Below are 21,829 nucleotides of genomic sequence, written 5' to 3' on the forward strand. Positions count from 1 at the left end.
AAGGTAGGCATTTTATTGACGGATACTGGAATCCTGCTGGTGACATACAGAGGCATTATGCCTGCATAGATACCTTTTTATGGTCCTTGCAAAGCAGGCATTCAGCACTGCCTTTGTTCAGCAACCCTCATGACACACAGTTTTCCTTCCTGCCGTTGGCATCCCCTCCGTGGCCATTATTTAATGGTTGTAGGAGGGCAAGTGAGGCTACAAAATATCTCTTCGCCTCTTACAGCTTTATGCTTGGCAAGGACACTGTCAAAAAGTCGCAACCAGTTTCCTCAAATTCCTGCTATTTGCCATATACACTCAAAAAACAGTCGGGGAAAATAGTCCAGCAAATAAAAACAAGACTTTCCAACTATAGACGACCGGTTACTTAGAATTACATAATGGAGTGTCAGAAATGGATCAATTAACGGCTTTATTAAACCAAGAAGATACCAGTAAGATAGATGAAGAGTGGTTCCCAACCTAAACATATTGTAGTAATATATATACACACACACACACACACACACACACACACACAATTGGCCACTGACAGGTATTGTTTCCTGTGAAAGACTGCAGAAGTAGCATTCCCTTATTGTCAGCAGACTGGCCTTAACTCAGGGGAAGTCCATTTAGGCTTTGCATTTAATTTAAATGTAATTTAAAAGAGAGATCATTTTAACTCTGCGAGTTGTTTGTGTCTCAATGTGGGACTTATGGGTATTAATTAACATTAGCCCAAACAAGAAGCATTCCTGAGGGCTCTGTATTGAATCCTTGGGAATGAATCCTCCTGATTCCTGAATGGGAGGAGTGTGACGTCACTGCCGCCCGAGGAGCAGGAGATTAGAAACGCCTCAGGCCTCAAGTCGGAAATGCGCATGCGCCACGGCCTGCAGTAAGGCGCAGGGAGGGACGCCTCGCGAACGAAAAGTGGAGGGCGTCATGCCCTTACTCAAGATGGCGCCAGAAGAAGAAGCGCTTCCTCACTGTAAACCCTAAATAAAGATGGCGCTCCGAGGTTTAAAAATAAGGCTGCGATTACACTACAAGCGCAATGAAAAAGCACTCCTCCCTCTGTCAGGAGTGTGAGGGCCCTGAGTGCTCTTTGAATCTCGCCATGCACATATAAGCCCTCATTGCTTTCACTCCCTCAGACGCAAAGCCCCTCATTCCTAATGGGAAGTGAGGCAATCCCTCCATGTATTTCTCATCAGCCACTTCGTGAGCAGCCAGTGGTCGCGGTGCTTCGAACTACCCCACCCCCGAGCCTTTCCTTAAGTGTAACGGCTCTGTTTCTATTTCACGGAGGGGGTGTGTTGCCCTTAGTAAAGATGGCGTCCGGGCTCAGAGGGGAAGGCTTCTCTCTGTCAACTCCGGGCCTCAGTGACGTAGTTGTGCTTCCGGGGCAGGGACAGCGGACGCCATTTTGTGTGGTTCGCGAAAGGGAGACTGGGGGAGACCGGGGAGGCAGCCGCAGTGCCGCCGCTTGTGGGGAAGGGAAAGCGGGCGGCGAAGGTGAGTCTCGGTCCCTGCGGAGGCCGGGCGAGGCTAAAGCCCTCGGGGGCTGAGCGCTGTAGTCTGAGGGGGCGGATTTGGGGGGGGGGGGGCGGCGGAGAGGCCGCGGACGTGAGGAATGGCCGCGGAAGGAGGCGGGTGGGTGACTCCTCCCCCTTTCTGTAACGGTCGGGGGCACACTCCTCGATGGCCCCCCAACACTCCTTTGTGCGCATGCGCCACACGCTCGCCAGTACCGAGGAGGGTTCGGACTGGGCCCAGTCGGGGACTCTAGTGCGCATGCGCCGCCGCCGCTGCCCGCAAGGTTCGGAGGGATAATAAAGAGACTGAGAGAGGGTTCTGGCGCAGTTGGGCGCCAGGCGGGCAGGCGGTTCTTCCGGCGCTTTATACGCCCCTCCAAAGGCTCCCAGGCGCAGTCTGGGGAAGCCCTTGCTTGTGGGTTTTCCAGGCTATATATGTAGCCATGTTCTAGAAGAGTTTCTTCCTGACGTTTCACCAGCATCTGTGTCTGGCATCTCCAGAGAATGCTGGCATGGAAGAGAGTGGGATGCATATCTGTACACACAAACACACTGTCGGTTGAGAGGAAAAGATTTGCATGTCAATCTGTGTATTGTTCTGTGTATTGTTAAATGGCAAGGATGTCTTAATTAATGATCTATTGTCTGCTTTAATTAATTAGAAGCCCTGAGGCCTTGCCATTCAACAACAGAACAATACACAGATTAACATGCAAAGTGCTTCCCTCAACTATCAGTGTATACACACACACACACACACACACACACACCACTCCCTTCCATGCCAGCGTCCTCTGAAGATGCCAGCCACAGCTAATGGTGAAATGTTAGGAATAATAAATTCTTCCAGAACACGGCCTCATAGCCCCCCAAACCCACAAAAACCTATGGATCCTGCCCTTTCCCCAAAACTGGGACTCAGGGTGGCTCACAACATTAAAAAGCAAAACAAAATCATACAGAAATGGAACATTGAAATAGATTTAAATTATTGCAATATTAAAACAAATTATATGTTAATAAAATACATGTAAACAGTAAAACCATTAACAATACTTTAAAGCAATACAACAATCCAGCCCATGCTTTAAAAACCTTCTGTTTTAAATGCCTGTGGCGGAAGGACAACAAGGACAGGGCCTTTCAGGCCTCCCTGGGAAGCCACTGAGAAGACTCTTGCTTCTTGCTTCCCCGCTAGTCATGCTTGTGACAGTATTAGGACGAAGAGAAGGGCCTCGCTTGATGATGTCAGGCTCAGGCCGGCTCATACATATACATATATCCATATATATGTATATATGGATGTATTTTAACCTGTTGTACGCCGCTTTGATTGCCTGGCAAAAAGCGGGATAGAAATAAAAAATTATTTATTTATTATTTATTATACAGGGAAATACGGTTTGCCAAATAGCCAGGACCTAAGCCAGATAAGCAGGCTGTGTGGGAATGCTCATAGGACTCTTTATGTGTGAGAGTCAGCATGGTGCACTGGTTTAAGTGTTGGACTACAACTCTGGAGACCAAAATTCGATTCCCTATGCAGCCATGTAAACCCAGTGGGTGACCTTGGGCAAGTCACACTCTCTCAGTTTCCTGAGGAGAAGGCAATGGCAAATCTGTGAACAAATCTTGCTAAGAAAACCCTATGGCAGGTTCGTCTTAGGGTTGCCATAAGTCAGAAATGATTTGAAGGCACACAGCAGCAGCAACAACATTTCTGACTAAACATGCATATAATGGCAATCTTAGTCAAAGAGTTATGAATGTTTCCATACACAGCCTACTTATATATTTGCCTGGGCATTCCACTCTTATCCCATGGATCTACAACAGCTCATGCAATCAACTTTTCTCTTTCAGTTGGTATCAGAGGGGCTACAAGATCCCTTTGCAGATTGATTAGTCAGAGAGGTGGTTGTTGCTGCTAATTGTTAATGACTGCTGTCAAGTCAGCTTTGATTTTATGGAGGCCCTATGAATGAGAGGCCTCCAAGTCACCCTGTCATCAGGTCTTGTGGACTAGGGCTGTGCTCTCCTTGATTGAATTGGACAGCACCACTGTCCTAGTCAGGTCACTCCATGCATCTGAGGAAGTAGACCACATTTACAAAAGCTTGTGCTGCAACTTCTTTCACACAATTAGTATCAAAGGTGCTGCAAGATCTCTTTGCAGACTGAAATCCCAATTAAGGCACTGGCAAGGAAGAGGTGTTCTCTCCACAGCACAGTTAGCAGCTTAGAAGAAGGATCAAGCTGAGTATATGAAGGGGGCAGGATCCTGGACTAGATGATAGATCTTTCCTCTGGTTTGATAGGAGTGTTCTTAAGTTTATTTATATTAAAAGGGAGAGTAGTATTCTGACTGCCAGCAATACACATTGGTATCCCACTGAAGGGTTGTACAGAATTACAGAATCCCAGTATGCTGTAGCTGGGGAGTTTTTCATCATTTGTGTCAACTGAGTGATAACAACACTTCTAGGAAGTTATACTGGATTGATTGTAGGGTGTGTTTCCATGTTCATAAGAAACCACTTGCCTAGTTGCTTGTGTATGGATATTTCCCCCTCACAGGCTAGATTATTGGTACATGTTTGTTTCTTGTGTGCAGACAGGAGTCTAATAATTTTTGAGGGCTAGTGACCATTGTAGACCTATTTGCAGAGATGTTGTTGGGTACAAACAAGTACCATATAATTCAGCCCAGAAGCATTCATGAGCTCCTCATAGTGTAATTTTCATCCAGTGTTTCTCAGAGAAATACCTAGTGGGAATTCAGAGGCTGTTTTGTTGTTTTAACTACTTCTGTAACTTTTGGTTCTTAAACAGATTCAGAGATGCCTTGATTAGATTAATACATGAAGTTTATTTGAAAAACTTATTACTGACAGGTTCAATAATTTCATAGAGGTTAGAGGAGTGCTACTCGGTGGTTGTATCTGGATCAGTACCAGTCTGTGAGCTATGGGCTGCCAGTCCCTGACAGTTTTCCAGGAATGAAAGAAATTGTTGTAGTCAGTGCATACAAATATGTCAGTCCTGGTACATGGGGGGAGGGGATGGACCCTGCCAGTCCTCTACATTATACATTTTACGAAGCACTGGGTTAGAGGAATGCACTGTGTGCATATTGCTTAAATTATTGACTTTGCACTGTGTAATTATTGTACTTCCCACATCCTTCTTCCAAAGAGCTTGGGCCACCATTCATAGGATTTTTCCTGCTTTGCCCTTATATCAGTTCTCTGAAGTAGGTAAGGCTTAAAGACAGATGAATCTAAGGATTTATTTCTAAGGGTCATGAAGGAATGAACCAAATGCTTTCCTCATTCTGTCCGCTACAGAATACTGGTTGTTAGGCTATGTATACAGAATATATGCAGTCCATTGATGTACCAATGAGATCTTTGGCATTTCATAGTTGTACTTAGGGGTTTCTTTGTTTATGGTTGCATGCCTGAAGATTATCTCTTCATTGAAAATGTTTCATAGTAAAGCAGCCAGTATCGTATCTTCTGATTGCTCCCATGGCAATGGTCTGAGGCGTCAATATGTTTGATTTTCCATTTCTTACACTATTGAACTTTTGGGCTTTAATAACATGATTTTCTAAAAATCTAGAACTGAAATAGTGTGGCAGGTTTCCTGAGATTTAGCAAAGTGGGGTTGTTTAAAGACCTAGTTCTTTGAGACCTAAATATCTAACTAGGAATCTCAATAGGTTTTTGATCCCTGTTCACAGCTTGCAGCTGGAATATTCCTGTTTATTTTAAGATCTGACAGTGATACCAAGTTCTTCCCTAGCCCTTTTAAAGCAAAGATAAATGTGGTTTTTGGTTCTGTAGTTAGAGAGACATGCCAGTTAATTCAATTTAGCCCCATATAACATGATGGAAATAGGAGTTCAGTATGTGAATATCCTATTAATATTTGTGTGGAAGTACTCTACACAGTTTTTATTCAGTTATGTGTAGTGGAAATGGGCAAGAAATTATCCTGTTTAATTTACTGTTATGGTATCAATAGTCCTAAGATTTGCAGCCCAAATACCCAGGAACAGCATTGTACATACAGATTTGTACTATCAAACCAAGTCACAATTACATTTTGTGCCTCTCTTATCTGAAATGTGTGGGATCAGAAGTGCTTTGGATTTTGGAATACAGTGGTGCCTCGGGTTACGAAAGTAATTCGTTCCGCGGCCGCTTTCGTAACCCGAAAAGCCTTCGTAAGCCGAATTGCCATAGGCGCTAATGGGGAAAAGCCGCGTTTCGTGCGAAAAAGCGCTGAAAAGCACCAAAAATTTTCTTCGTAACCCGAAAAAACATTCGTAACCCGGAACAATGATTTCCAATGGGATTTTTTCGTATCCCGAAAATTTCGTAACCTGGGTATTTCGTATCCCGAGGTACCACTGTACCTGTATTTGCATATACATAGATAATGAGATATCTTGGAAATGGTACCCAAATCTAAAGACAGTATTCATATATGTTTCGTAAACACCTTATACACATTATCTGAAGGTAATTTTATACAATATTCTTAATAACTTTGTGCATGAAACAAAGTTTGTACACTGAACTATCAGAAGTCAAACATGTCACTATTTCAGCCACCCACTTTGGATTTTGAATTCCAAATAAGGGAGCTCAACCTGTATAATGACATTATAGCAGTATCCTGATTTGGCTTCTAAGACAGTTGGTAATTTCATCATTTTTGTGCAAGTGGTACTCCTGTTGAAAATTGCATTTTGACCACGCGGATTGTGTGCAAGGGCATATCTGATAACAAGATTGCAGCATGTTGATGGTCTTTACAGCAACCCCAAATGAGTCTTGCATCTCATCATGATCTGAGGACACACGACATAGCCACTTTGCTGAAGTTAAACAGGCCCGAGATCCATTAGCACACGAAGAAGAGATAATTTGGGAACCTCTTGTGCTTCACCATGAATTTTAAGATGAAAGAAGGGTGGGGTATAAATAAAATAAATAAAAGGGAGATACGTGAAAGGAGATATGTTTGCAAGCAGAAGTATCATGCTAGAAAAACATGTGTACCAAGTGAAACTTTCTGATTATTTGTCCTCAAAATATCAGTATCAGATTTTGTGCCTGAAGTGTGTTTGGTGGGCAGGGGAATTAAGGTTTCAGGTAGGTTACTTCAGTCTTCAAGTGGCTTTGCATACAATGTCCCAGTAATTCTTCCTGCTGGATTTTTGTAATACAGGGGAGCATCGTTCTGACATTGAAGAGGAGCACTGGACAGGAGAGAAGGCTATACTTTGCCTAATACAGTGTGCCCTTGGTATCCACTGGGGTTTGGTTCGAGGAGCCTCCAAGTTTTACCCTTGACTTATCCATGGGTCATGGCCAAATCCATAATTTTGTCCCCAAAACCTGCCCTCGACTTATACATTAGGTTGACTTATAGTCGAGTGTATACAGTACATATTTGGGGAATATTTTCAAGGTGTGGATGCTTGAATCCATGGATAAAAAAAATCTGTGGATTTGTACTATGCACCAAGTTCTTGGCTGTGAGATTTGAACCAGGTAACTGACAGTTGACTTTCTTAGCACCTGCTGGTTTGTGTTTGTTGAGTGTAAAAATTTCCTAGGGAACATTGCAGTAGACCAAATATGCTATTAATTAAAATATTCATTAAAATAAGGAAGTTGATGTAAAGTATATCTTTTTTGAAGTAATTTAAAACCATCTCATACTTGTAGGCATAGGAAGGACATTGTCCCTGAACCCACTTGCCCTCCAGCTCCAGGTTTTCCAATAATTCCTGGATTGCGTTATGTATATTTTCCCAGTAAGTTTGTACTTTATCACATTGCCACCACATGTGATACATGGTTCCTATCTTCCCATTACATATCCAGCAATTGTTCCTTTGCACAATTTTGAACAATTTTGCAATTGCTCAATTGCACAGACAATTAACAAGTCAGAGAAAGTAAAGTCTATCCCTGGTGTAGAAGTGATTGAGGTAGATGCCAGGCAAACCTCCTAAGGGCCAGCACTGAGGGAAGGCTTACTCTTCAGTCACTCACTGCACTTGTTCATTTGAGGAAGAGACTCCTTTGAAGCCTTTGGTGTTGTACATAGGAATGTATATGTGCTGTTGTACTAACAATATACATGTAATTGCAACCCAATCTGTATCCTCTTGTATTCCCATCAGTGTTGTGAGACCTACATGCATCAGGGTGTGTTGACATGTTAATGTGTGTATAATAAGTTCAGTACTGAAAGCTCCAGTTGCTAAGTGTCTACAACATATGAAAGGATGCAGATTCTAAGATATCCTTAGAAGGAAAACAGAACACATCATGTGAAAACAAATGAGAAAAAGTGGGTTATTTCACTTGTGAAACCATTGGGTGGTATTTAATGTAATGGTAGCTGTTGGTGTTACGATACTAATTGCAAGATCAACTGAGAGCTGTCTAGATGTTTGAGGAACAGCTAGTAGAAGCAGAACCTCTCATCATGAAGCCAAGAGTTGTCTGAAGTCATGCAAATGCTTGTGCAAGCAAGGAATCCAGTGATTGGATTTGATATTTCACCTTAAAAGCCGGTCAGCCATCTATTTGGTTTTGAGGAATAGTGGCAGGGATGCCTGCAGGGTTTGGTTGCAACTCTTCCTTGCACCGTGAACTGTTCACATCTTCCTGAATGGAACTGTTCACATCATCCTGCAATGCCTGCTTGCCATCATCTTAAAACTCTTACTGGCTTACTGGCTTTTAAGATGGGTTTCATGGGCATTTGCAGTTGTGGCACCATTGCCACAACTGCAGATGTGAATATGAGACAGTTACATGGTTGTTGAGTCTAGCTTACACCCGCATACTGTATATACGCATGCATAAGTCTAGAAATGTACGTAAAAAAATTGATGCCAGAAACTTGGGTTGACTTATCCACAGGTCAGTGTGAGTACTGCACTTTAACTCTTTATCAAAAAGAAACTAACTATCCCTTAGATTAGTGTGTGGATCTTTTCACCCTGGAAATAATATAAAGCGGGGGTGGGCAAAACGGAGGCCCATAGGCTTTCCCAGATCTCTCTCCCCCCCCCCCGGCAACATGCCTTCAGGTGCACCATAGGTGGGTGCGGATGGCATTAACAAGCCAATAACAAGCCAAGCGAGTAGTAAAGCAAAATCAAGGAACTGAGGCACAGGGGGGCTAGCTCCTCCCAAATAGGGGGGCCGGTCTTTGTTCTATAGTCCCTGCCTACAGGAGCAAATTGGGAGGAGCTAACCCAGAATACAGGATGTTAGGACCCTTGTCTGCTGGAAATGAACTTATCATGGGTAAGTACCAACGTTCATTTTCCACCACATTTGGAGGCCTCCTACGAGTCAAAAACAAATTTAGTAAAAATGTTCAGAAATATTTATTTGCCCTGAAATGCTCCAAAATTTCTACTAGAGAGATGGGGTACATTTCCACACATTTTGTGGGGGGCAGCAGCCAATTTAGGGACAGGGTTGGCCTTTTTTTGAAACATAAAACATGAAAATGCCCCCATGTGTCCTAGAAGTGTTAGAGGGCAATTTTGTATTTTGATTTGTGGTATTTCCATCAGTGTTGCAGGAGCAGGTGTGGCCTTCCAGGGTCTTCTAGGTGTTAATGTGGTCCACAGTTGCCCACCCTGGTATACAGCAAAAACAGAAGGTGGGAATGCCAAATCATCTTGTGTTTAGGTACTTTCCTGCAAAAAGAGAAAGGAGAAGTACACCAGAAATGGTGAATGGTCTGGAAGCCATGCGCTACAAGGAACGATTTAGGGAGCTGGGGATGTTTAGCCTGGAGAAGAGAAGGTTAAGAGGTGATATGATAGCTCTGTTTAAGAATGTGAAGGGATGTCATATTGAGGAGGGAGCAAGCTTGTTTTCTGCTGCTCCAGGGACTAGGACCCAGAGCAATGGATGCAAGCTCCAGGAAAAGAGATTCCACCTCAACATTAGGAGGAACTTCCTGACAGTAAGGGCTGTTTGACAGTGGAACAAACTCCCTCTGAGTGTAGTGGAGTCTCCTTCCTTAGAGGTCTTTAAACAGAGGCTAGATGGCCATCTTTTGGGGATGCTTTGATTGAGAGTTCCTGCATGGCAGGGGGTTGGACTGGATGGCCCTCGTGGTCTCTTCCAACTCTACAATTCTATGATTCTAAAAACAACTGGAAAATATCCCATTTAGGAAACTTCTTTTTTTAAGGAAAAGAGTTAAAAGTTAAGTACTGTAGAATGAAGTTTTATAGTTATGTTACAATGGTAGCTAGAATATCTTTAGAAATTATCTGAACCAACAAAGTTTCTAATACAGTGGTACCTCAGGTTACGAAATTAATTCGTTCCGCGGCTAATTTCGTAACCCGAAAAACCTTCGTAACCTGAATTGCCATAGGCGCTAATGGAAAAATAGCTCTCTGCTGCCCTCCGGTGGCGGAAAATAGCGCCGAGGTTTTTTCGTAACCCGAAAAAACCTTCGTAAGCCGAAACAATAAATCCCTATGGGATTTTTTCGTATCCCGAAAAATTCGTAAGCTGGGTAATTCGTATCCCAGGGTACCACTGTATATGAAATACAGTAATAATGTTGAAGAAAAGACTTAAAACTTCTAGTGTAACATTTTTAAAAAGATAGGTTTGAGTCTTTCTTATCTGAAATGCTTGGACCAGAAGTGTTTTGAATTTTGTTGAATTTCAGAATACTTGTATTTGCATGTACAGTGCGCCTATGTCATACAGAGGCGCAAGGAGTGGCACGTTCCATTCATCTGAATGGAGTGTGCGCTGCCGCACCGCCACATCACGAGCCCCATTCACTTGCGCGGTATTTGGCTTACACTGGGGGGTCCGGAATGGATCCCCCGCGTAAGCTAAGGGCGGACTGTATGTACATAATAAGATATGTCTTGGAGATGGGACCCAAATCTAAACACAATATTTATCTTTTATATAAATATTATTTTATACAGTATTTTAAATATATTTGTGCCTGAAACAAAATTTATGTATACTTGACCATCAGAAAGCAAAGGGGTCACTATCTCAGCCACTTCTGAAAAAATATTTGGTTTATGGGATATTTTGGATCTAGGAATTCTGGATAAGGGAGATTTAACCTGTGCCTGCAAAAAGACAGCGAAGTAGCTTTTCATCTATGTCTAAGAACTATTAGCTGCAGTTTCTGTTTCTTTAAAAAAATTGTTTAAAAAATCTCAAACTGCAGTAGTGAGTATCTGAACAAGTCTAAATGTATGAATAATTAGGATGTTACTTCATTTCTAGATTTTAAACCTAATGATATTAGAAAAAACATGCTGTTCTTTTAAGTTATATGCTGGGAACAGGATAGAAGACAGACACTATACAGACTTTATGAGGGGCACTAAGGGCAGCAATAGTCCAGTAAATTACATTCTCCAATTAACTGGCCTGGTAGATCCAACTGATCATGCATTCTTGTTTACATATTACATTTGCCTAATAGCGTAGGCTGGAGTGGGCAAATTGTAGCCCACCAGATGTTGGCCTGCAGTTTCTGTCATCTCTCATTGTTGACTATTTTCTCAGACTTTTGACTGTTGCAGCCCCAACAGCTTTTGTGCAAGTTTAAACTGCTATAGACTACTCTTTTTAAAAAAACAAAAAACAAAAAACAAAAACAACAGTACATGAAGTTGTGAGTGTTCATTTGTGGTACAGCACTAGCACCTTAAAAAAATTTTTTGTGGGTCTTGTATCCATTGTTTTATTTATTGAATCATTTCTAAGATGTATTTTATGTACCTTCAACACCAGATAACATTTCCATGGCACTTTACATGATGATGATGATGATGATGATGATGATGATGGGGATAATAAAAATAAATTCAAATAATAAATAATGGGGCAGCAGCATTGAAAGTGCAAAGAAAGTGCAAGGGCAGGCCTACTGTTAAACATAAGGAAAACTAAAATAATGACAATGGAAAAGCTAGACAAATTCAACTTAGACAGTGAAGAAATAGAAGTAGTAAAAGAGTTCTCATACCCAAGTTCAAACATTGATAGAAATAGGGATTGCAGTCAGGAAATCCAAAGAAGATTAGGAATGTGGAAAGTGACTATGCAAGAACTAGAAAAGATTCTAAAATGCATAGATATAAAACTGTTCACAAAGGTTAGAATTGTACAAGCCATTCTTTTCCCTGTTGCTATGTATGGATTTGAGAGCTGAACAGTTAAGAAAGAGGATAGGAGGAAAATCAACTTATTTGAGATGTGGTGCTGAAGAAGAGTGCTAAGGATCCCATGGACAGCCAGAAAGACAAACAAACGGGTCCTTGAGCAGATCAAGCCAGAAATCTCCCTGGAAGCCAAGATGACAAAACTTTGGCCACATCATGAGAAGGCACGACTTATTGGAAAAGAACAATAATGCTAGGAAATGTGGAGGGAAGTAGAAAGAGAAGACATTGGGAAAGAACAATAATGCTAAGAAATGTGAGTAGAAAGAGAAGAAGGCGGAATGCTAGATGAGTGGACTCTGTTAAGGAGGTCACAGGTATGAGTTTGCAGGAACTAAGCAGAGCAGTGGAGGACTGGGTCTTGGAGATGTCTCATCCACAGGATCGCCATGGGTTGAGGGCGATTCAGGTAGTTAACAACAACAACATTGTGAAACTGGCAAAATATAGCAAATAAAAGCTCAGAGGATAATAAACCACTTAGCACTGAACAAAGGATTAAAAGGCCTATGGAGTGAAATGGCTGCACCAGGTGAGTTGCCTTGGGGATTACATTCCACAGGGAAATGCCTACATGCTTATTAAAAAGCTTCTCTCCATGGTTGCCTTTACCTTGCTTTAGACATTAAGGTTATCTGGGAAGAGCTTCAGATGATGATCTCTGTGGCCAGTAGACTGGCATGGAGCAGCTGGTTCATCCAGTTCATACTGAAACATGGAAAGCTATTTCTTCAAGTAGTTTTCGCTGCTAATGACCACATGTATAGAATTTTAAGAAATGCAGTCATGTTTTATCATTCCAGAGATTTCTGTATTTGTGAGCATGCAAAACGTATTTCTTAAAACGTTTTTTCTAAGTTTTTCAGTTAGCAATTGTTTTCTTTTTTAAGCTGAGTCACACATTCAGTTGGGTATAGAAGAACTATTGTTTTAGAAACTGACAGAGCTGTTTCAGAGTATCCATGTGATGTTTTGTTGTTCCAGACTGAGTAAAGAGTATCAAAATTTGTCTTTTGGGGGGAGTGATACTGCTCTTAGGCATCTTGGTTAGAATGAATCTGGGGATTTATAGTGATCTTACAGCGGTCGTAAATTACTTTTGCTGGATATGTGCTTGGTATTCCTGAATGCAACAGATACTTTCAGTTGGAGATCTCTGTTTCTAAAATGGGCCTGGTGTGATCCCTTTTGCACTTCTGTTTTATTCCTTTAGTTTCCTTTCAGTGGTGCCTTCTACTTATCAGTAAAAGTAGCATTCCCAGATCTGGAGCTTCCTTCCTTTTGAAATTCATTAAATCTTGTGTTTCTCCCAGAGGCAATACAAAACTGTACAATAAATGAATGCAGGATAATGGGGTTGGTAGCGGTAAATATTTCACCAGTACTGTATAGCATGTATTTGCTTGGTTTATGACTGTGAATCCAACATGTTCCTTCTTGTTTTATTAATTTGTTTGTGAAATTGACAACACAGGTTTCTATAATCTTTCTCATGGCACTCACAGAGTAACTCTTGCTAACGTATTTATCGAAACAGAGGTTATTCTGTGCAACTTTTGCCTGTATGTTGGGATGCCTGCTGTGGTATTTTACATGGTGGTTACTGCTGTTGAACTTGCAGTGCAAAGAGATAACAACCTGTAACCTCATGCTAACTTCCCCCTTCTGGCTGGACTTTAAAGTGTTCTCTTCATGGGGAGTTTTACATGGGCCATTTGCAGCGCACCCCCCTCGCATCGCCCTCTCCAGATGATGCAGGGCCAAAGGCCCAGTTTGACTAAGGACTGTCTAAATATGGGAAGGACAGTTCCACAGGGAATTGGGACGATTGTTCCCTTATCTTGAATGTAAAAGACTTGTGTTTTGTTTCAGATCTTCTGGGAAGATCCAAAGCACTCTGCAGCAATCTCAGGCAACTGCCTATACAGCGTCCTGCTGCGCCACCCATTGCCACCAGCTCAGGTTGCTCCCCTGTGATCAGAATGAGGTGCTCAGTTGTGTGATTAACATTGAGCCCCTCATTTCTGGCCTCTGAGGGAGCAGCTGGTACGAGGGCATGTGTAGACAGTCGCCTGCCATACCTGCAGAAATTGTAAGTAAAGGGGGAAAGATGGGGCAGCTTGCAGACAAAATACTCCAGAGTATCGTGACCAGGATTAAGATTGGCCATCCTGTTGCTTCAGTTCATTTTGTTTTTAGTTCTCTGAAAGTCAAAAGTACAGAGTGATTCAAAAGGGATGGTGCAAAACCAATTACAGCTTTACTTTTACACTGTTCTTTTGAATTACTCAGTATGTTTTGAGAAAACATTTCTTGCCGGATGATGATCAGTGAGGTAACTTTCTCTGTGTCTTTTGGGGAGTTCTTTCACAACGTAGGGTTTCTTTAAACTGAAAAGTGTTACTTACAGTTTGACAGTTGTTTTAGTAATAATTACAGCATAATGTATTTTCCCTCTAATGTGCTTTTTATTGTCTTGCATGAAACTTTCTCAGTTTCATGGATTCAGACAGGAAGACCTGTGGATAGTTAGGTAATATTATCCACTTGATTTCTAAAGTTACCAGGGTGTTGAAAGTGTGCAGTTCTATAAATACACTGGGCTTTGCCGTTCTCCTAATGGCAGTCCTACATCTTAAGTTGTTTAAGAATATAAGTGCTTTTGGATGCTACTGGGAATTGGGACAAAAGGGATATAGTATGAAGCCTTTTTAAAGTAATAATTGAGGAAATGTAACTTGTTTATAGCCTGAGTACCTTTTGAATGGTCTAAATGTTGCTGTGTAGATTTGAATGCTGCAGAACACATGAAGCTTCAACTCAAATATTCAATGTTATTTTTGATTAAATATAGAATATATAAAGAACTAAAGATGTGGGATCAAGGTGGGCAGCCTTGGCAACAGTGGCCTTTGAACCAGCAGCAATGGATGCAGTCCTTTCAGCACCAGCAAGATCCAAGTAAGTAAACAGCCAAAATGGTGCTTACAAGACAAAAGCCAACATAGTAACCTGAGTGTTAGGAATTAATCTAGGGCATTATTCTCTCATCTGTCTTGAAAAATTTGCACTGATGAACTAAAATACACCATCATAAAAAAGCATATAGCTAATCTCAGTGTTTTCCACCTTTTGATTTTTATCTTGCTGCATTCAGGTAGGGAATCACTTGTAGTCTGTTAAAATTATTCTTCTAAAGCAGTAGTCCCCAACTGTGCTCTTTAAGGGGTTTTGGATTTCAGCTCCCGGAATCCCAGACTATTGGCGAACATGGCTGAGGCTTCTGGAAGCTGAAGTCCAAAATCTCTTAAAGGGCACAGTTTGGGAATCATTGTTCTAAAGCATGAGGTCTTTTACTACTACTACTACTAATAATAATAATAATAATAAATTTTATTTGTATCCCGCCCCTCTGAGAACAATCGGGGCGGCTAACAAAGTTAAAAATACAAAACATATAAAATCCCTGGTACCCTCCTTTGCTTAAAAAAGTATTAAATTCAATGCAATATTTAAAAAACAGAACAACAAACAACAACAAACAAACATACAAGTTAAAAACTGACCCCCCAAAATAACCAGGGTTGTCTTTGAACAGTTCTGAACCTTATTAAATCCTTGGGTTAAACTTATTAAGACTCAGCCATCTTTTACAAATACTAGCATTGTTAGAATCTTTGTACAGTGCGGTGTCTGCCCTTGGCCAATGAATATCCATTAGATCAAAATAGAGAGGTGAAGCATGATTGCTGAAGGAAATCCTTCCTCAGGTGAAGTCCAGACTTTCAGACTTAAATTTGAAGTTAGTGTAATGCACTGATTTCCAGTTTCTGAGCTATGTGTTGACCTTTATCCTCTGTCTTTTCCTTTCTTAAGTAAAATTTTAAAAAGTATCATTGTAGAGACCATTGTAATCATATAAGAAGTACTATCTAAAGAGTAGTGCACTAAAATCTAAGTCTAAATCTGATTTAGTTCCAGCTAAAGTAGACCTACTGAATCAATGGAACTTACATTATTGTTGACCCACCATGTTTCCATTGATTTAATGGGTTGACTAGTTAGGGACTAACAGTTGTATTTAGGCATTGACTGCAGCCTTTTCCAGGTGGGTGGGTAATTGTGTTGGCCCATTCCTTTGTTAACAGCAGAGAGTATTTTAGCAGCTTAAACAATGCTACAATTTATTTTGGCATTATGGCATTACTGCCTAGTTTATCAGCTGCATCTGATGATAAAATGTTTTAGATTTTAAGACTGAGAAGTTGCACTTTGTTCAGTGGGGTTTACTTCTGTGTTGATTTTCAAAAGATTGCAGCCTGTGTCTAGTGATTATTTGTGGGATAGGTGCCATGAAACTGCCTTCCATAACATTTACAGATGTATTACAATTCATCTGTATAAGGGAAATAATAAAGTAATTGTGTAATATGTTAGTACTTCCAGTTATAATTGTTTAAAGAATTTTTAACCACACACTTTAGCTGAAAAGGACCCTGAGACAAGCTTGAAAGCATCAGTAATACCCCTAAGGCCTACAGTGTAAAAGACATAAAGGAGAAGGGATTAGAAGAGGGGTGGAGAAACAAACAAAATTAGTTCTAAAATTCTTACAGGTGTTTTTCTGCCAAGATGTGAGGGAGCTTCTTGTAATTGCTCTTTCTCTGGTGGATGGATGTACGTAGTCCAGCTGGTCTGCCTCCTTCCCAGTATATTATTCTAAGGGAGTGGCCTTTCACTTCTGCCAAATGGCAAAAATCAGACTGTGGTGTTCTGTACTCACAGGACAGTGGGCAAATCAAGTTAAGAACGCCAAGCGTGAGTGCTAAGTGAGGGATTTGCATGAGAACCTGTACTACTTTCATGTGGAGTGCTGTTGTCATGGGCTTTACAATTGCATCTTCCTTATTCTGCTGTGGGAAGCTATAAATTAAAAATCTAATTTTAATTCTAGGTCAAATTGACTGGGCTGCATTAGCTCAAGCATGGATTGCACAGCGGGAAGCATCGGGTCAGCAGGGTGTAGTGGATCAGCAAGGGATGATGCCAAATGGCCAGGAGATGCCAGGAATGGAGCCAGGCCCAAACAACCATGGTAACTTTCAGAGTGATCCAAACTTCAACAGAATGTGGCAGCCAGGTTTGGTGGTTTTTTTTTATATACTCCTTTCTGTTTTTGTATCTTACCACTTCCAAACCTCCCTTTCAGCAATCCACTGTAGGTGTTGTGGAAGGATGTGTGTGTGTATGCGTAGGCTTCTTTGTGTGCACACCTGCAAATACATAGTCCCTGGGCATCCACAAACTCAACAGCATGGACAATGTTCACCCTAGAGGAAGTTGCCCATCCCTGCTGTAACAGAACTTACTGCAAATAAAAATGCAGTTATCTTTAAACTACTTTCACAAATCAGGGGTGGTCAGTATAAGTCCTTGCTTTCCTTAGGTGATGAGTTGTTAGCCTTATTTACTGACAGGTTTTAGCTTTAAGCCTAGATTTACATCTTGCTCATCTCCTTTGTAAGGAAACTGGAAGCTAATCTTGCCTGAAAGCTGTTTAAAGTTTTGCATTCCACGTGATATTGGAGTGTATGTTCCAAAGCAAGAGACATAAAGGATTTTTCAGGTCCCACATCTAGTGTGTTTTGCTGATTAAGCTATTTAAAGGCTATAGTCTGAGGAAATCTGTAGTTGAAGTTTGTCTTTTTGGGTGCCATCTCATTACAATGATACTAATGCATGCCAAGGGAAGAACAGGACCTGGGGGGAATATTTGGATGAATTCTTGGTGACAGTACTGTTCTTTCCTGCCCTAATTTTCCTCAAGTCTTTTATGAGTTCACAATTACTACAGTACTTAGCTTATTTTAGGTGATGCAACACAACATTTTCCTGATAGTGGTAGATATGATAGTCTGATAAGCTATTGTACATAAATTTAAGAGTATCAATGATAGTCTGAATATGAAATGAGTATTACGGTTTTAGTGTAGTTATTCTTATGGCTTGTTTTGCATCAACTGCTTGGTAATCTAAAGAGAGGTAACAGAGAAAATCAGATTGGTTAAAAGTGTGGTGTTAACATAATTGTGTTTAAATCCAAACAGAATGGAGTATGCCCCACCAACCCCCTCATCCACCTCCAGATCAACCGTGGATTCCTCCAGCCCCAGGGCCAATGGATATTGTTCCTCCATCAGAAGACAGTAACAGTCAAGACAGCGGGGAATTTGCCCCTGACAACAGGCATATGTTTAACCAGAATAATCACAACTTTGGGGGACCACCACCAGATAACTTTGCAATGGGGCCAGTGAACCAGTTTGACTATCAGGTGAAGCATTTGTTGCTTAAGTGTTGTAAACATGTGGAGTCCCTTCCATGGAGGTCTTCCTCTATTGCCGGTTTTCAACAGAATCTACAACAGAGTCTATTGTTTGGTGTTTAAAATAGCTCCCTGTTCTTCAGTGCAATATGCTTTTTGTAAAGCTGAGAGGACAGTGTTTGAAAGTATGAGCAAAAGATGTTGTAAGTAGGAATGGTCTTTTTAAGAATACAGCCCAGATGATTGAATGGATTGTTTCCATCTCACTGGTTTGATTCTCTGAATAAAGATGACTTTTTGTCCACTGTTTATACTCTTGGAAACAGTTATGTATAGTGTATGTGAAGCAGGGGTGGGAATTGTGCAGTCCATGGACTGTGTACAGTCCCTATGTGCATGTTATGTGTGGCCCTCAGGCTGTCTAGACTCCCCCAAACCAGAATTTCTTTTAAAATGAATTGGCTAGAATACATTTGTGGGGGAGGGAGCAAAAAATAGTCTTAGGGAATGCTCTATTGCCCCTAAATGCTGGTTTTTTTGGGGGGGGGCACTCTGAAGTAGTAGTCATGTGATTGGAAGTGATTTCATGTTAGAAATTCCACTTCCAGTTACAGAAAATGGTGTGGATCCAATTCTCTCATGGTCTGGATCCAATCTGCTCATGGCCAAAGATGTGTGCCTATCCGTAATGTAAAGAATAATATAAGGATCAACAATTAATCAACTCCTGCACAGAACAAGACATGTTTAATCCATTTTGAAATCATTGTATTTCCCCAACACTGTGCAAAATTCCATCCCATACCTGACATTCAGCTGTATATATGAAAGTTCCAGTGCATGCAGGGAGCTTCTCTGCATGCAGAAATACCCCATTTTAGTGGAGGGAGCAACAGTTAGTGGTGGGAGCAACATTTCTTTGGGCATATAGATTGAAGGAAGATGGAGAGGATGGTTGCACACACAGCATTTGTGCCCATTTATGAATGCAACACTTTGTTGTAATCAAGAGATTAGGTATCAAGAGTTCCATTCATTTCAGTGCCACTTAGGTATGCCTACATTTTTCTGAATTTCCATTAAAAGTAGCATTTCAGAGATGGTCAGGCATTCAGCTGTCAAATATGAAGTAATTGATATTCATCCTTGAGCCATTTTGTCTAACAAGTCATCATTAGTGGAGATGTTTGACTCTTGTAGGGTTTTATTTAATTTCTCCCCCCTCCCTTTCTCACCTTTCAAATTTATTCACACATAAGACATTGAAAATTATCTTTTTCTGCCCTTGGTTAACTTTAGTGTCAACCTTCTTGGTTTGTTTTTAATACTTAAACACTGCAAGCTATATTGTATTTGGTAGATTGTTCAGCTGAATCTTTGAACAGACATAAAGATGTACTACTCAAATTGATAAGTCTGAAATTAAAGGTGGCATTGCCATGCAGGATGCAAACATCAGTTCCTTCAAGTACAGAGTATGATTTTTTCAAAAAAGAAACAAATTTATGACTTGATGTAGAGTGTGTAATCTCCAAGGCTGTTGTGATCTCTCCAGGGGGCCTCCCTCAACCCCTTCCCTCCATTTTATTTATTTTTATATCTGTAGTGACATATTGTACCAAAAATGGCCCTACTATATATGAGGTGGCAGTTTCACTGCATTGACTTCCTGGCGTTGTCTTATTTTGTTTTAATCAGTTCTTCTTGTTGGGGAGGCAAACCATAGGGAAAGCAATCTTAGATAAACAAAGTTTTTAGAAAGTTTTTAAAAAATAAGTAGAGTCCTGACCCTCCAAGATCCCATGGGAGAGCCATTTAGTCCCCTATCACCAGCAGTTGCCAACCCAGTGATCCCTATTTAGCCTACAGTTCAAATTACCTGCTTGGTTTCATCTGCATGCTCCGTAGCTGTAGTGGTTTTCCTCTCAACAGAAAGGCAATTGAAGCTGACAATAATCTGTTCTCAGTTGCAATCAACTCAGCTCTTAAATCTAGCAGTCCACAATACATTTTACAACTTGAATTTAGCAGATTTAATTTGGATGTGTTAAAGTATAGGAAATGTTGGGCGAGGGGGAATAAAATAAAATAAAACTCATTACAGAACAGCTGATCTACCAGGTACCATGGCTTCAGTAGGCTTACTGTTTGGCACTGTCATCAACAACTTCAGAGAGTTTGTTCAAAATGCATGCTTTCATTGAGGTTTTAAAGCTTGATAACATATTGACTGACAACTCTGGTCTTTGGAAAATGGAAAAGGTTGTATGTGAAGTGAATTAGCGAGACATTTGAGACTAACCAAGTTTATTTTATCATGGGTTTTCATGGTTATTAGCTTAGGGTGCATCCACATGGCAGACATAATTCATGTTGACACCATTTTAACTGCCATGGTTCAGTGCTGTGGAACTCTGGGATTGTAGTTTGTTGTGGCACCAGAGATCTTTTACAGAGAAGGCTAAATGTCTCACAAAACTACAGTTCCCAGAATTCCATGGCATTGAGTTAAAGTGGTGTCAGCCTGGATTATTTCTGCAGAAAGATGCAGCCTCAGTTCATTCTACCAGCACATCTGAAGGAATGAATTGATATTTGTGAAAACCCCATTTTAAAATAAACCATTTAATCTCAAAGGTCCTGGGTCTCTTCATTTGCCCTGTCCTAACATTTTTCTACTTCACACTGAAAAAGACGTTATAACACAGCTGCCTTTTTTGAAAGTGATCTATGTTGCTGTCCTGAGTTAAATAATATTTTACTAAAAGAAAGGAAAAAGAACTGTGTCTCATGCCTGTACATAATTTTTACTGATTAGCTCATCAGTTTTCTATCAGATGATTTTGATTACAGATCATGTGCTCTGGCTAACTTAAGTCTTCAAGATATATTTTGCTTGGAAATTGTTCGATACTGTGAGTTCAAGCACATAAACTTGTTAGGTTGGTTCTTGCTACAACTGGATGATACTTCACTCGTTACAGGAAAACTATACATTGTATTTGTTAGACTTAATTTTTGGACTCCTTTTTGTAACTGCATTGGAAAGGATAAAAACATAAGGAATACAGTATTCTGATATCTGGGTTTTGGTTTTTTTTAAGTAGCTAGGGTTCAAAAATACTTCTTGGATTGGTACTTTGGGATTACTGTATGTTGCTCGAATGCATTATAAACTGCTTTTCAACTGAGCGTACTTTCAGAAACTAGTTTTGTAACATGCAGTGGGGCTCTACTGTTCTCAGTTTCAAAAGACAAAACTCCCACTGTGCCTGTTTATAGCCCTGGATCCCAGTTAATGTTTCCATTTCAAAATGTGGAGTCTTGAAATTCATAATAGAAAACAGAAGACATTTTGTAGAGATTGTGGGGTTATGTGTGTGACTTCCTGTTCTTCCTAGCTTACTTTTTGAAGAGAAGCAAAATGTTAAAAAATAGGGAGGGCATAGCATTTATGTGAAGGAAAATGAACTCCATTACTCTTTCAGCATGGGGCTACTTTTGGTCCACCACAAGGTGGGTTTCATCCGCCTTACTGGCAGCCTGGTCCACCAGGGCCTCCGGGGCCTCCAGCACCTCCTGCACCCCCCCAAAACAGAAGGGAACGGCCAGCATTCAGAGATCGCCAGCGTTCTCCTATCACTTTGCCTGTGAAGCAGGAGCCCCCCCCAGATTGGTATGTTTTCAGCATATTCATTTTAATAT

General features: G+C 40.9%; 1 protein-coding gene across 1 annotated transcript in view; it reads left to right on the forward strand.

Moving 5' to 3' along the window:
- The first annotated feature begins 1,402 nt into the window (after nt 1–1,402).
- PNISR (PNN interacting serine and arginine rich protein) overlaps nt 1,403–21,829 on the forward strand; it is a 36,559-nt gene continuing 16,132 nt past the window's right edge. The window contains 5 exon segments of the mRNA XM_042463064.1: nt 1,403–1,512; nt 14,654–14,760; nt 16,754–16,939; nt 17,907–18,133; nt 21,613–21,790. Coding sequence (XP_042318998.1) covers nt 14,673–14,760; nt 16,754–16,939; nt 17,907–18,133; nt 21,613–21,790 — 679 coding nt within the window. The 5' untranslated portion in view covers nt 1,403–1,512; nt 14,654–14,672.

Source organism: Sceloporus undulatus, chromosome 1, assembly GCF_019175285.1.
Source record: "Sceloporus undulatus isolate JIND9_A2432 ecotype Alabama chromosome 1, SceUnd_v1.1, whole genome shotgun sequence".
In the NCBI taxonomy this organism is placed as follows: domain Eukaryota; kingdom Metazoa; phylum Chordata; class Lepidosauria; order Squamata; family Phrynosomatidae; genus Sceloporus; species Sceloporus undulatus.